The sequence below is a fragment of the Sorghum bicolor genome, chromosome 1 (genome assembly GCF_000003195.3).
Source record: "Sorghum bicolor cultivar BTx623 chromosome 1, Sorghum_bicolor_NCBIv3, whole genome shotgun sequence".
In the NCBI taxonomy this organism is placed as follows: domain Eukaryota; kingdom Viridiplantae; phylum Streptophyta; class Magnoliopsida; order Poales; family Poaceae; genus Sorghum; species Sorghum bicolor.
Genome location: NC_012870.2, coordinates 64,534,115 through 64,548,462, shown reverse-complemented (window position 1 = coordinate 64,548,462; position 14,348 = coordinate 64,534,115). Strand labels below are relative to the sequence as shown.

At 44.4% G+C, this 14,348-nt stretch overlaps 2 protein-coding genes across 2 annotated transcripts; both read left to right on the top strand.

Moving 5' to 3' along the window:
* LOC110436311 (myb-related protein 306-like) lies at positions 552-2,157 on the top strand. The gene is made up of 2 exons (XM_021463038.1): positions 552-963; positions 1,054-2,157. The coding sequence occupies exons 1-2, from the start codon at positions 831-833 to the stop codon at positions 1,878-1,880; spliced, it is 960 nt and encodes a 319-aa protein (XP_021318713.1). The 5' UTR covers positions 552-830; the 3' UTR covers positions 1,881-2,157.
* LOC8080476 (probable methyltransferase PMT2) lies at positions 8,430-13,312 on the top strand. The gene is made up of 7 exons (XM_002467739.2): positions 8,430-8,674; positions 9,557-10,200; positions 10,319-10,529; positions 10,621-10,915; positions 10,999-11,388; positions 12,415-12,492; positions 12,580-13,312. Exons 2-7 carry the CDS (start codon positions 9,562-9,564, stop codon positions 12,797-12,799), a joined length of 1,833 nt encoding a protein of 610 aa, XP_002467784.1. The 5' UTR covers positions 8,430-8,674; positions 9,557-9,561; the 3' UTR covers positions 12,800-13,312.

Below are 14,348 nucleotides of genomic sequence, written 5' to 3'. Positions count from 1 at the left end.
GCATGGAGTATTAAATTTAGACGAAAACAAAAACTAATTACACAGTTTGTCTGTAAACCGCGAGATGAATCTTTTTATCCTAATTAGTCTATGATTGGATAATATTTGCCACAAACAAACGAAAATGCTACAGTACCCAAAATCCAAAATTTTTGCCAACTAAACAAGGCCTAATATTTTTTTCTTTTCACGATAAATTAACTAACAGTATTTTTAGTTATAACATTTTAGACCAGCAATGTTTACTAGCGAATTTACTGTCAGTCCAGTGGCTCGGTCTTTATCTGTGCTTTGACTCTTTTTCTGACTTGATCAATTCACTGTCAATCTACATGCGCAGTGATGGCTCTACCCTTTGACTTTGCTGTGCCACGTGTAGCACAGGAGCGTCAAGGACGTATATTACAATATAGAAAACAATGGTTGATCGGTTCAAGATATTTCCATATTTTGGTAATTAAAAAATAAAAAAAATAAATTGTAAAACTTAACAAATTTTTATATTTAACGAAAATTCAAAAACGATATCATAATTTGTTATTTTTGTGCTGTAGTACTACTCTCTGTGCTGCCTCTGTGCTGTAGTACGTCTACTCTGTGTGGTGTGTGCAGACAGACGTGACAGCAGACGTGCAGTGCAGTGTACACGTTGGATCGAATTCCCGGCCGTGGATATAAATACACATAGACACGCACACGCCTCTGGGAACCTTGTCTTGATTCCTTTTCTACCTACAGGTAGGGCGACGGTAGGTGTTGGCCGGCGGCATTGCATCGACGACGACGACGACAGACGGCGCGGCGGCGGTTCAGCTGGTCGATCGAGATCCATGGGGCGGCCGCCGTGCTGCGACAAGGAGGGCGTGAAGAAGGGGCCGTGGACGCCCGAGGAGGACCTCGTCCTCGTCTCCTACGTCCAGGAGCACGGCCCCGGCAACTGGCGCGCAGTCCCCGGCAACACAGGTGGGTGTGGGTACACCGGCCGGCCATGTCGTCGCTCGATGCGAGTTCGCAGTACTTCACTGATTACTCTACTGAGTGCATGGTTTGCAGGGCTGCTGCGGTGCAGCAAGAGCTGCCGCCTCCGGTGGACCAACTACCTCCGCCCGGGCATCCGCCGGGGCGGCTTCTCCGACCACGAGGACAGGCTCATCGTCCACCTCCAGGCGCTCCTCGGCAACCGCTGGGCCGCCATCGCCTCCTACCTCCCCGACCGCACCGACAACGACGTCAAGAACTACTGGAACACGCACCTCAAGAAGAAGCTCCTCCTCCAGCACCAGCAGCGCCAGCGCGCCTCCACCGCCGCCGCCTCGTCGCTGCCGTCGCCCAGCAAGGGGCAGTGGGAGCTCAAGCTGCAGACCGACATCGACCTCGCCAGGCGCGCTCTCCGCGACGCCCTCTCCGTCGACGCCGCCGCCGGCCCGCCGGGGATGGCCGCCGCGGGCTCGGCGCCGACGGCGGCGCCAGCACAACCGTACGCGCCCACTGCGCGCAGCGTCGACGGGATGCTGCTGGACGGGTGGGCGGCGGCTCCAGCGGCAGGGAGGAGCTGCGCCGTCGTCGGTGGCACCGTCATCCCGGCCCCGGCCCCGGCGACGCCGCCCGGCGCGACCGACAGCACGTCGGGGTCGTCGTCGGTGCTAACGACGGAGTGTTCTGGCTCCATCTCCAGCGCCTCTAATAAACGCGCCGCGCCGCCGGTGGCTGCCGGGCACCGGCTGCTGCTCGTGCACGAGGAGAACTCGACATCGGCCGGGCAAGGGGAGGTGCCACTGTCGGCGATCGAGTCGTGGCTGCTGGAGGACGCCGGCGGCGAGCAGAAGCTGCCGCACGAAAGCCTCCTTCTCGATGCCGCCCTGCATAATTTCGGTTTCTAATACTAAATGTCAAAATATGTCGCTACAACAAATCGAGTGTGGTTAATTATGCTAGTCGTACTAATTAATCTAGTCCTTTTCTGCCCAACTAAATTTAGCTTAGTATAGGTACTATGTAGTACCAGTCGCTGTTCTACTTGTCATCCGTACAACACGTACGGTACGCAGATGACGATTTGTGTCACTGCACGAAGCAATATAAGCAAGTGGGTGATCGCAACACTATGAAAGCCGTTTGCTCATTTTTACCGTTCATATATGTGGGGGGAGCTAAATGGAATTCGTGAGTTCAGGGTATTTCGTTGTTAAACTCCAAAGTACACAAATAATTTAGGCTGCTCAGGGCACTCCGAACCAAGAAACTAGATGGTTTTCATGCAGGTTTATTATCAACTAAGGAAAAGAAAGAACTACAACTAAATTAAGAAGAGAGGAGTAAGTTTCTTAGATAAGAGTAATATCGAGAATAGAGCCAAGAACTTGGCTATAAATCAAATTATAAAAGTCAAGTTATATGATAGTTGTCTTGTATTTATTTATAAAAGTATAGAAACATTTTACTATTATTAATATGTCATTATGTCTCCTATTCTCTTTCCTATTCCTCTCTATGTATAATTCTATCTAGACCCATCACTGCATAGGCTCTCATACTTAGCTTGTTGCTTGCATAGTTGCATTGCATGTATCATAGAAATATCCATCTCGTTTTCATTCTACTTGTCTTACTGGGCATTTAATATTCACTATATCCGAATATGAATAGACAAATTTGAACTTCTAATACAAATGTAGAATAGTTATAGGTATCGCATCCGACACTATTTATATCTGGTTCCAAATATCAGAATAAGGCCTTGTTTACTTCAAAAAAATTTGCAAAATAGCAATAGTAGCACTTTCGTTTGTATTTGACAAATATTATCCAATTATGGACTAACTAGGCTCAAAACATTCGTCTCGTCAATTCCAACTAAACTGTGTAATTAGTTTTTATTTTTATCTATATTTAATACTCCATGCATACGTCTAAAGATTCGATGTGACGGGAAATCTGAAAAATTTTGCAATTTTTTTGGAACTAAACAAGGCCTAAACAACCATATTCGGTGTGTCGGTATGGAGTATCTGATAATGTTTCGTTCGTAGACAAGCCAGTCCCACCGTACAAAAGAGGAAGGCTCGTAGGCCATTGGTTTGTCGTCCAAGCCCACAACCGAAAATTGATTGGGCCGACACCAAGCCCCGCCCCCCCCCAAATCCCATCGTACTGTACATACGTACATACCACATACGGCTAGGAAAGAAAGCTAGTACTAGTACATTGTATTGTACGCAGTAGCTGTGCTCGGCGGCGGTGCCGTGCCCGTACCACGTGCGTGATGTACGTAACGAGTACGGCTCCCTTAAAGCAAAGCTGCCTTGCGTGTTCTTGAGCAGCTGATGCAGGTGACCAATCCATTGATGCTCAACGCCTGCTCATCTACAATTCTGTAGCTGCTGCTAGTAAGCCCTATTTCACTAATTTATTATAAAAGAAAAATATTATCGAATGATTGATAAATGTATCGGTGGCTCTAAGATGCGGCTTTGTCGCTGCGCGAGGTGACCAGTGACAACTGATGACTAAGGGCACTCACAATGCAGACTCTATCATAGAGTCTAAAGTTATTTATTACCTCGAACAATGTGGACTTAGAGTGTAAATAAGACTTGGAGTCTTATTTTTTCTACCTCTTTCTTCAATAAATATGCTGCCACATCAGCAAAAACCATAAATACTATGTAATTAATTGTCTTGGACTCTATGATAGAGTCTTGCATTGTGAGTGTCCTAATGCAACCGGCCTATATTAAACAAGTACCTCTGTCCTAAATTAAATCAAATTAATTTCTAAATTTGTTCTAGATCAAACTGCTTTTATTGGCGTCATCATAGGCAAAAGCAACAGAGAGCGCGCCACCAGCCATCATAACGTTTGTGACTACGATCGGTACGAGTGAGCAGAGGGACCAGTGCCATGACGGTACTGTAGTGTGCAAATCGCAGTCTGCAATTCATCAATCAAAGCCATAAAAACGTTCCTCCCAACCTCGCTTGAACTCAATCCGCTAGTCATTCAGCACTTAGGCAACAGTACTTTCTGCCATAGCTTATCAGCCAAACGAACAAAGCGTTAACGAGAGCAGGACCAATACCTCCAAGTTCAGCGACATGTACATCCACCTCTGAACCAATGCAAACAAAGACAGCATTACATCTTAAAATCTGACGAGAAATTACTCCTATATCACAGTCCAACTGAATATCACCTAGTACATTAACATCCACCTGCCTCTGTCTGCTATCCTCCTACAGCTAAAGCCAAGAAGCTAAAACACCCTGTTCATTCATTCATTCATCCTTTCATTGCCCACAAATCTCCTGCAGACTAGCTCCTCAATTGTATTCCTCTCCAGCAACACAAGAGATTACCTCTCTCGCTAGTCGCTAATCGCTAAACAAAAGAGAGAGAGACACACACCATATTGCCTTGTTCAGCGTCCTGCTTGAGCAGCAGACACAGCTTCAGGCAAGTGCCTGCTGCCACCCTTGTCAATGTCAGCTTCAAGACTTCCATGCCATGGCGTCGCGTCAGCTCCTGTTGTGTATCGGGTCCGAGCCCCGCCGGACCCTCCACTTGCTCATCTGCGCAGCGCCGACGGCCGTCGCCGTCGTGAACTGCTGCTTCCCTGTCGATGCGGCGGGCGCCTCCGCCGGCGTCGGCGCCCGATCACGGCCGAGGACCATGTCCTCTCTCCTCAGGCCGCTCACCATGGCAGCAGGGTGTACCACCAGGAGGCAGACAAAGGCCGAGATGGCGAACAGCCTTGACCAGCTTCTTGCACTCGCCATGGCGCTGTTGTTGTTGTTGCTGCTGCTGCTGCTCAGCTGGAGACATGCAACTTGTGCTGCCTGCCTGCTGCTGCTGTAGGCTTTGGCTCTAGGGAGTTTGGCTGATGCAGTACAACTAACTATCAATCACAGCACTGTCCTGTCTGTAGATATAGCCCCCAATAAGGCCACGCCGGGTCCCAAAGCACAAAGGGACAAGGGAGGCATGTCTAAGGCTGCTTATAGAAGGTTCTGAGACCCTGACAGTTAGTAGATTTTGCAAAAGTCATTGGAGTGGTGGATGGGGCAGCCTCACCCCATCATTCATCCTCTAATAAATAACAGACAAACCTAAAGTGACCATGTAGGGCACAAGAGCAACAGCAAGAACCAAGTCCTTGCTTTAAACCCCTGTTATTGCCATCCGCCTCTATCTACTACTGTCTTCAGTAAAAAACCAAAACTGAAGCATTCATGGATAGAGAGGAGAGGTTGTGGTAACTGTGGTAACCAGCAGACAACAGCACAATGCAAGGCTTTGCGCTTTTGTATGCTTTTCATTCCTTGTGCTTGCCCTCCTTGCAAGAAGCACCCTTTTCACTTTGAATCTTCCAAGGCCACCAAAGCTAGCCATTCAAACTTAAAGGATCTGCACCAAGTTTCAATAGCTTCTTTCCTCACGTTTCTCCATGTAGTAGGATGCCAACATCCAATGCTTTGCCTACTTTGGTGCAGAACGCAAAGAGGGGGTGAATCTTAAAGCATTGGGGGAGAGTTTTTTGGGATCCAACGGGTGTGGTTTCTTGGTCATGGTCCAAGGATTGCATTTTATCAGTGCCAAAGCTGAAAGATAAAAAAACAACAGAAACTAACTTCTTTTAAAGTAAAGATAGGGCCACCTTATCTGCAAATATACTGATTTGTTGAGCATTTATAGATGCAGAAAACAAGTAGACGAATAATTATAAAGTGACGCAAGATTGTGCTAAGATCCCTGCTTGCGAAGTGGGCAAGGGAGCCCACAAGATCATCCTTGCTGCAAAAGAAAAGGAGGGAAATTAAAGGTGGGTGGTGAAGGAATGAATTTCCATGATTTGGCCTTTTCTTTGGACAGATTCCTAAAGTGCTCATTCAACTATTGTATTTTGAAAGCTAACAGATTTATGCATTCATATCTTGCTAAAGGACCAATAAACTAACAATCGAAAGGCTTTCATATAGGACGGCAAGTTAGTTACCTACAAAAAATTAGGATGCCACTAATAAAAAGAGCAATCATGTCATGCTAGTTATGGAAGAAAATTAGGTCTAGAAATCCTAGACCAGAAAAGGCATTGGAAAATAACAAATTTAAATTTACTTCTGTGCTAAGCAATAGGTAACGCAACATAGCCAGAGTTAGTGAGTTATTACCATAAGAAAAGAACCATGATCTTAAAGCAGATAACATGTTGATCGGATCATAGTAATGATGATGCACTGATTAAAGCAACAACACATTTGATTTCAAATGTCACGGTTATTTCTTCTTTTGGCCATAGTTACTTGCAAAGTTATATGCAAGTAAAGACGTACAAGTACAGAACAAACCAACTTTTACCAAAGATTGCACTGGAGCTAATGCATGTCCTTTTACTTCTCTTTAATATGAGCTGTTAAGACATAATGTTTGCATTCACTAACTACAGATAATTTAGTCTGAAACAGGTAATGCAAAATTGATAGTGCAACTTAGGCCTTGTTTAGTTCCTAAAAAATTTTGCAAAATTTTTCAGATTTCCCGTCACATCAAATCTTTAGACGTATGCATGGAGTATTAAATATAGATAAAAATAAAAACTAATTACACAGTTTGGTCGGAATTGACGAAATGAATCTTTTGAGCCTAATTTGTCCATGATTGGATAATATTTGTCAAATACAAACGAAAGTGCTACAGTGTCGATTTTCCAAATTTTTTTTGAACTAAACGATCATGTCATCTAATCTACTTAGGAAAATGACGTGACACAGCACTTAATTGCTCACAACTGCATATGGAGACACGTCCTTCCGGTGCATATGATCAATATTTTGCAGGACATTAGAGATGAGGCCGACCTATGGTGCATGGTGAGTGCAAAGGCCTTTAGAAGCATTTGGCCATGATTTTGCTATTAGGTCACTGGTCGAGGCTTTTCTTTTCTTTTTTCCATTTTCTCTTGTTTTCTGGACCTTTGCCCTAACAGGCATGTATGAGTCTTCTGTCTCTTGTCTTCTTGTGTTCGAGAAAAAAGAATCATCCATATCCATCTAGGTAACCAATACAAGAAAATTTGCAAACTATGGTTGAAAACATCAGTTGTTACTGTGAGCAAAGTAGCCCTACATTCAATTCTTAGTTTACCAACATATGCTTTACATTCTTACTCATAAATAGCTACATTGATTGAAGACAACTTCATAATTGTTTCAAATTCTACAAACGGATCAATAACTTCTTTTTTTTATGAACATCAATAACTTCTTTCCTCTACTGTCTATTCCTTCTTTAAGTTCATTTGTCGTGATGCTATTTTCAGTCTAAAAGAGTAGTTTAGACTGAGAACCGTACCACCTTAAGTACACCACTGAAAAATTGTAGCTGGTGGGCAAACAGAAAGAAGTTCAACAAAAGGTAAAGGTAAAAGAGAAAGTACAGCTTGTTCGAATAAACCTCCATACCCTTGCTTCTGTGAAAAGAGAGCGGTCTGTTCGTCCTTGGCTTGTCCATACCTGCAAAGATGCCACCCGATCACCTGATAAAATCATATGATTTTCAATTGTGGGGAAAACCGTTTTGTAATGTTTCTATGCCTTGGCAAAGAGAACCTGAAAACTTCAGTGACTTGCAGGCAGGGAACAAGCCCAGAGCAAGCCATTCCTTCTTGGCGTTTAAAATGAAAGCAGGGAACTCCCGGGGATGGTGAACCAAAGCCGTGATTGTCCTGAACCAATGTCATCATTATTAATTATACACAACTCTCCTACGTATTCGAGAAAAAACGTCATCATTAATTACTTGCTTCATTCATGCCAGGGAAGTAGTGATGGCTGAAGAAGCCGGACCACGCTTTCCTCCTGCCCCAAAAGCCATGGCTACTCGGCCAGGCATTCCGTCGAGCAGATTAGCGGCGCCCTATATCAACAGAGGCGCACAACGTAGGATCGACAGTTTGCATCGGCGAAGCTGCGGCCTGAGAGCAATCGCAGCAAATGGAACTGGGACAGGACAGGTGTGATGGATCATCATCGACATAGGCCTTAGATGCAAATTTTTTTTGGATTTTGACACTGTAGCATTTTCGTTTTTATTTGACAAACATTATCTAATTATGGAGTAACTAGGCTTAAAAGATTCATCTCGTGGTGCAATTAGTTATTATTTTTATAATACCGCAATATTTGATGTGACGGAGAATCTTGTAAAGTTTTAAGTTTTTGCGCATAGATTCCTGCGGCAACGAATTTGCGTGGGAATTCGGAAATGCAGAGCAGACGCGTTTTTTTTTTTTGGCGGAAGAAGCCGTACTGCAAGAAAACGCCCTATGATTATACCCGTCCACGTGTCCGATTCCGATCTGACGGACCAGATGGAAGCGCCGGAACTGCCGGCCCCGCCGGTCGTTTTTTTTTTTTTGACAAGTCGCCGGTCGACTTTGAAGCACTGCGAGGCAGCGACTCCGGGTAAGAGAGAGAGAGAGAGAGCAGCCGCCTCAGGCCTCACAGCCCACAGCCCCCGCCTCATTCGCTCCGCCGCTGGCGATTGGTGAAGAGAGCTCCGAGGTGGTATCCCTTGTATCGCATCGCATAGATTCCGGGCTCTACTCGTCGCGGTTCCGGCGAGGTCCGCCTATCCGCGCCCCGCTCTGGATCTCCGGTTGATTTGTTGTTCTGCAAGGTGTGTAAAAGAATGACTCCGACTAGTTCCGCCTCTTGTGATCTGCTGCTTCTCTGTTTGATTTGACAGCCTGCTGTCTTCTTGACCCTTTGTGGCACCTCAGTGATTGGGTAGTGGCTAGTCTTTTCTTTCTGTTTGGGTTTAGCGGCTCGCGAAGGAAAATCAGTAAATTTACATTTGTTCCTTCTCAATATGTCACGGAGTCTTCAAATTGAGATCCTTAACTGATGACCCATGATTTCCTACATGAAATTGTGATGTGTTCAAATACGTGGGTCTGATTTTCTTATTTTTGAACCAGGAAAAAACAGCAGGGGAAACCCCCACTGTAGATTTTATTGAAACACAAAACAAACACTGAGCCAAACAAACGGAAAACACTTCAGCTATGCCCTAGCAAGGCTAGAACAAGAAGTAAAACAAAGAACCACTAAACACAGGAATCAACCCGGGAGAGAAAAACAGATCGCTTGTCTATAGGCTTGAAGTCGAGCTTCATCTTTGAGAGATCATTGATTTTTGTTATTGTCGAATGATACTTTGGATTTTAATAGATGTTTGTTTCTCTCAAGGTTCTGCAAGAGCATTGATTGCTAGTTTAATTGTTATAAACATTGAACACAACCAAGAGAATATGATGAAAACAGAGTAACTATATTAGCTGGCAAGGAGTGATTAAGGTTTCTGTACCCAAATTCTCTTTGTAATCTGTTTCAAATATGCAACATATTGCTGGCTTTTGATGAAATCTTGATCTAGAACTTCATGGATTTACTTCCTAGTTCCTACTTTTTCCTATTGTTGAGGAACTTTGTAGTCCATATTGTTTTACATAGATATCGACTAAACTGTCTTATGGAATCTTAATGTTAATTCTGTTAGGTGGTATGGCACGAAACTTGACTGAGAACAGGACCAGAAATACATTAATTGTGATTGTGATTTTGGGCCTCTGTTCCTTCTTCTATCTCTTGGGTGCTTGGCAGAAAAGTGGTTCTGGAGGAGGAGACAAAACACATCAGTGGGTCATTGAGCAGATGAAATGTGCACAGCTCCCAAATCTGAGTTTTGAGACCCATCATAGTGCATCCAACCTTCCGAATGATACTGGTAGTTCCAAAATTGAACCTTTCAAGCCATGTGATGAGCAGTACACTGATTACACTCCTTGTGAGGAGCAAAAGCGTGCGATGAGCTTCCCTAGAGATAACATGATCTATCGGGAGAGGCATTGTCCACTGGATAAGGAGAAGCTTCATTGCCTGATCCCAGCACCAAAGGGTTATGTTACTCCTTTTCGATGGCCAAAGAGCCGTGATTTTGTTCCTTATGCCAATGTACCACACAAGAGCCTTACTGTTGAGAAGGCTATCCAGAACTGGGTGCACTATGAGGGCAATGTTTTCAGGTTTCCTGGTGGTGGAACACAGTTTCCTCAGGGTGCAGATAAATATATAGACCAGCTTGCTTCTGTCATCCCAATAGCTGAAGGGAAAGTGAGAACTGCACTGGATACTGGTTGTGGGGTACGTGAAGTCCCTACCCTGAAAATGCATGCATATTTTTACTGCACCATGGTTGTTGTTCTTCTTGCATAAGCTCTAATCTTCCCTGGCTTCTTTTCTTTTTCATATTTTCATTTAGGTTGCCAGTTTGGGTGCTTACCTGTTGAAGAAAAATGTTTTGACCATGTCATTTGCACCACGGGATAATCATGAGGCACAAGTACAGTTTGCATTGGAGAGAGGTGTGCCTGCATATATTGGTGTCCTTGGGTCAATAAAGCTGCCATTTCCATCTCGTGTCTTTGACATGGCCCATTGCTCGAGATGTTTAATTCCATGGAGTGGAAATGGTAAGAACACAATGAGGACTTTCTTTTTGTTGTAAATGATCCATGGTGTGGACATCTGGAGCATGAATCTTTCATTGCTCTGTTTCTGCAGATGGTATGTACATGATGGAAGTTGACAGAGTACTACGGCCTGGCGGATATTGGGTGCTGTCAGGCCCACCCATAGGCTGGAAGATTCACTATAAGGGGTGGCAACGTTCAAAGGAAGATCTTCGGAATGAGCAAAGAAACATAGAACAATTCGCACAACTTCTTTGTTGGAATAAGATATCAGAGAAGGATGGTATCGCCATATGGAGAAAGAGATTGAATGACAAGTCTTGCTCCATGAAACAAGATAATCCAAAAGGTGGCAAATGTGATTTGACAAGTGACAGTGATGTATGGTGAGTGTCATTCTTCTCCCAATAAAATATGATTTTTGTCCCTGTATTTGCTCTTAAACCTGACTCTATTTACTATACACCAGGTACAAGAAGATGGAAGTTTGTATCACCCCCCTACCCGAGGTTAATAGTGTATCTGAGGTTGCCGGTGGTCAATTAGAGCCTTTTCCTAAGAGGCTCTATGCAGTACCTCCTCGTATAACCCTTGGTTCTGTGCCTGGTTTCTCAGTTCAGTCATATGAAGAGGACAATAACCTTTGGCAGAAACATGTTAAGGCTTACAAGAAAACCAATAACTTACTTGATACTGGAAGATATCGCAATATAATGGACATGAATGCTGGCCTCGGTAGCTTTGCTGCTGCACTAGAGTCCCCAAAGCTATGGGTCATGAATGTCATTCCAACAATTGCAAATACTTCCACTTTAGGTGTAATCTACGAGCGTGGATTAATAGGAATGTATCATGACTGGTATGTAGTATTAACGTATTTGCTGTGTTGCTCTCCTGGATTTCTCGAATTTTGCTTATTATGTTTGCTTTACTCACTAAAATTCCAAAATCATTTTTCAGAGTAGTTACATTCTACTTTTATAATCTGGATAACTTTTCCTCATGCTATTAGTAAGTGTATGTATTTGCTTCGAGAATGATATAAAAAGAATATATTCACTATTCAGTTACCAATCTATGTGAAGACTGAGGGATATAACAGAACTTTAGCTATGCTGGTGTCAGTTAAAGCCAATTGAGGTGAAGTTGTAATAGAGAAGCGGATTTGCAATGTGAGGCCCTCCTCTCCAACTCCATCGAGACTGGCCTATTTCTCTTTCATCCCTGGCAGATTAGGGTTAGGGGATTAGGGGATTTCGGGGTTGAGGATTTGAACCATTGAGGGAAGGAAGGTCAGCTCGGTGGTGGAGGTGGTTGCTGGGCGCAATGGTAAGGCGGCGGCCGGCGGGGATGTTGTGGACTGGTGTGGTGGAGGATGGGTAGGATTGGTGTGGGGAGTGGGGACAATTTGCTTGATGGGTTAGCATAGCCCTGGGGAGCGGAGGTGGCTCTGGCTGCAGGAAATGGGAGGAGGGCGAGATGGAGGCTGCCACTGGAGATAGGAGGAGGTGAGCAGGCGAAGCCCTGGGGTCCTCCTTGGTACTTGGTCGGAGGAAGAATAAGGTTGTTGGATGCCCCTAGATGGAATATTCGATTAAGATCCAATGGCCCAAAATTTGAGTGTGGGTAGTAGAGATCAACACCTAGATATCCACTAGATGCACCCTAGAAAATCTTGTCACTGAGGTCATCATGTGAATTCTTTACATTTGTGCTTTGTTCACTAGTATGAGGTTTTTTTGCCTTCCAAAAAAACACTGAGTTCTTATATTTCTCTATGAGTTTATTGACTTACCATATGTCTGCCAGTTTTGGTGCATTGCAAAATACTGTTTTTTTCTTATCGGATGTTCGTTTGTTCGTCATGCACTTATTCTTGGTTCAGGTGCGAAGGATTTTCTACATATCCAAGGACATATGACCTCATACATTCTAATGACATCTTCAGTTTGTACCAGAACAAGTAAGCATGTGGCATTTGCAAAATTGCAGTGGGACAAGTTTGTGAATAAAATAAATCTTCCCAACTAATATATGTGTTCTTGAACAGGTGTCAATTTGAAGATATACTCCTGGAAATGGACAGAATCTTACGCCCAGAGGGTGCAGTCATAATTCGTGACAAGGTTGATGTTCTTGTAAAAGTGGAGAAAATAGCCAATGCCATGAGGTGGAAGACAAGATTGGCTGATCATGAGGGTGGCCCTCATGTACCTGAGAAGATACTCTTCGTGGTCAAGCAATACTGGGATGTTTCAACAAGCAGCTAATATTGTTCATAGTTTATTTTTCTCCAGTCACACAGATAACTTGGTCCCTGGATGTGTTTATTAAAAAATTTCTGTCTATAGGTTGAAAATCATCAGCCCATGTTTGTTACTGAAAATATAAAACAATCACCCTGGGGGAGAGTAAATTATGTGGGACCTAGTTATGAACTTGTGATTTGATTATTCCACTGGTGCCGTGATGCAGAAGACATGCCAAAAGGATCAATTGACCTTGTACTAGTGACTCATATCTGATCAGACAGATGCAACTGCTTATAATTGGAACCCTGCAGCAGTCCATCAGGAAGTTATGAACTAGCAGTGGATTTACAGTTTTGTATAGGACTCCTTTGCCTCTTCTCGCACTTTTTTTGTTGTTGTATCTCAGAATTTCATCAACTGGAGTGTACCTGAACCCATAAAGTCTTCCTATTTGATTTTAATTGACAAACATTTTGGGCTCAGGGATGTCACTGCGTGACCTTGATTACTAAAGAGATCACAATGTTTTCATTTTTTTGGTGTGGGTGTAAGTTGGATGCATCCCGGCACAATGTTTTCACCATATTTTTTCAGTTTGTGCCCAGGAACAAGACATGAATTTCACACGGAAACTCTTGGGCAATCAGATGCTCTCACTTAATAATTGGAGCATCTGATCATTTTGTCTGACTGCTCTTTGGACTTTGGATCGATTGCAGATTGCAGATTGCAGCATAGACTTTTTCTTTCTTGCATTTGGTATGTCCAAGGAGAAGAAGGGTCTGAATTCTGAAGTCCATCAAAGAGGATACAGGTTCAGTGGTTTCTCATGCCTTCTTGTTTGTCATCTACGGAGTACATGATAGTGATAGGGTTATAGTTTGCAGTTTATAAGGTCCGAGTCATTGTATTTGTTTTTAAGGTTGAGTGGTTGGTTGTGTTGCTTTTGCATACCAAAAGAACACATCGTGATGATCTAATGGAAGTGATATGTCCAGTCTATCCTCAGGCTACCTGTAGATATTCTCATGACTTTTATTTCAAATACATGTCATGAAGCTTTTACATGAGAATTTACAGAGGGAGTATGTGTGATCAGAGTCTCCATCAAATGCTGTCAAGTCTCCGGGGATGTTGGTTTGATTTACCATATATGATGCTCTCATGATGACCAGAGTGTGCATCATGCATTTTGAGCAGGGCCTAAAGATGGTTTAACAATTACTCCTAATTCCAGCGATCCTGGATCGGGATGATGTGGCAAAGGCACGACAACAACAAACGAGTCGGATAGGAAGAGACAAGACGAAACGCCAGCACCAGCACAGCAGGGGTCCTCGGCGGCACCGGCACGAGCCGCGGGCGGCGCGACCCAGGCGCCAGCGGCCCCGTGGCTGTGGGTGGCAGCGTGGAGGCTCGTGGCCGCCACACCCGCTGCAGCGCGACAGGAACCGCGTGCGCCGAGCCGTGGAGGAGCACGCGGCGGCACGCGGCAGGCGGGAGCGCCGGAGGGTGCCACCCACGCGCCCACGCGTGGCTCTCCCCCCCAACCCCTCCTCCCGCAAGC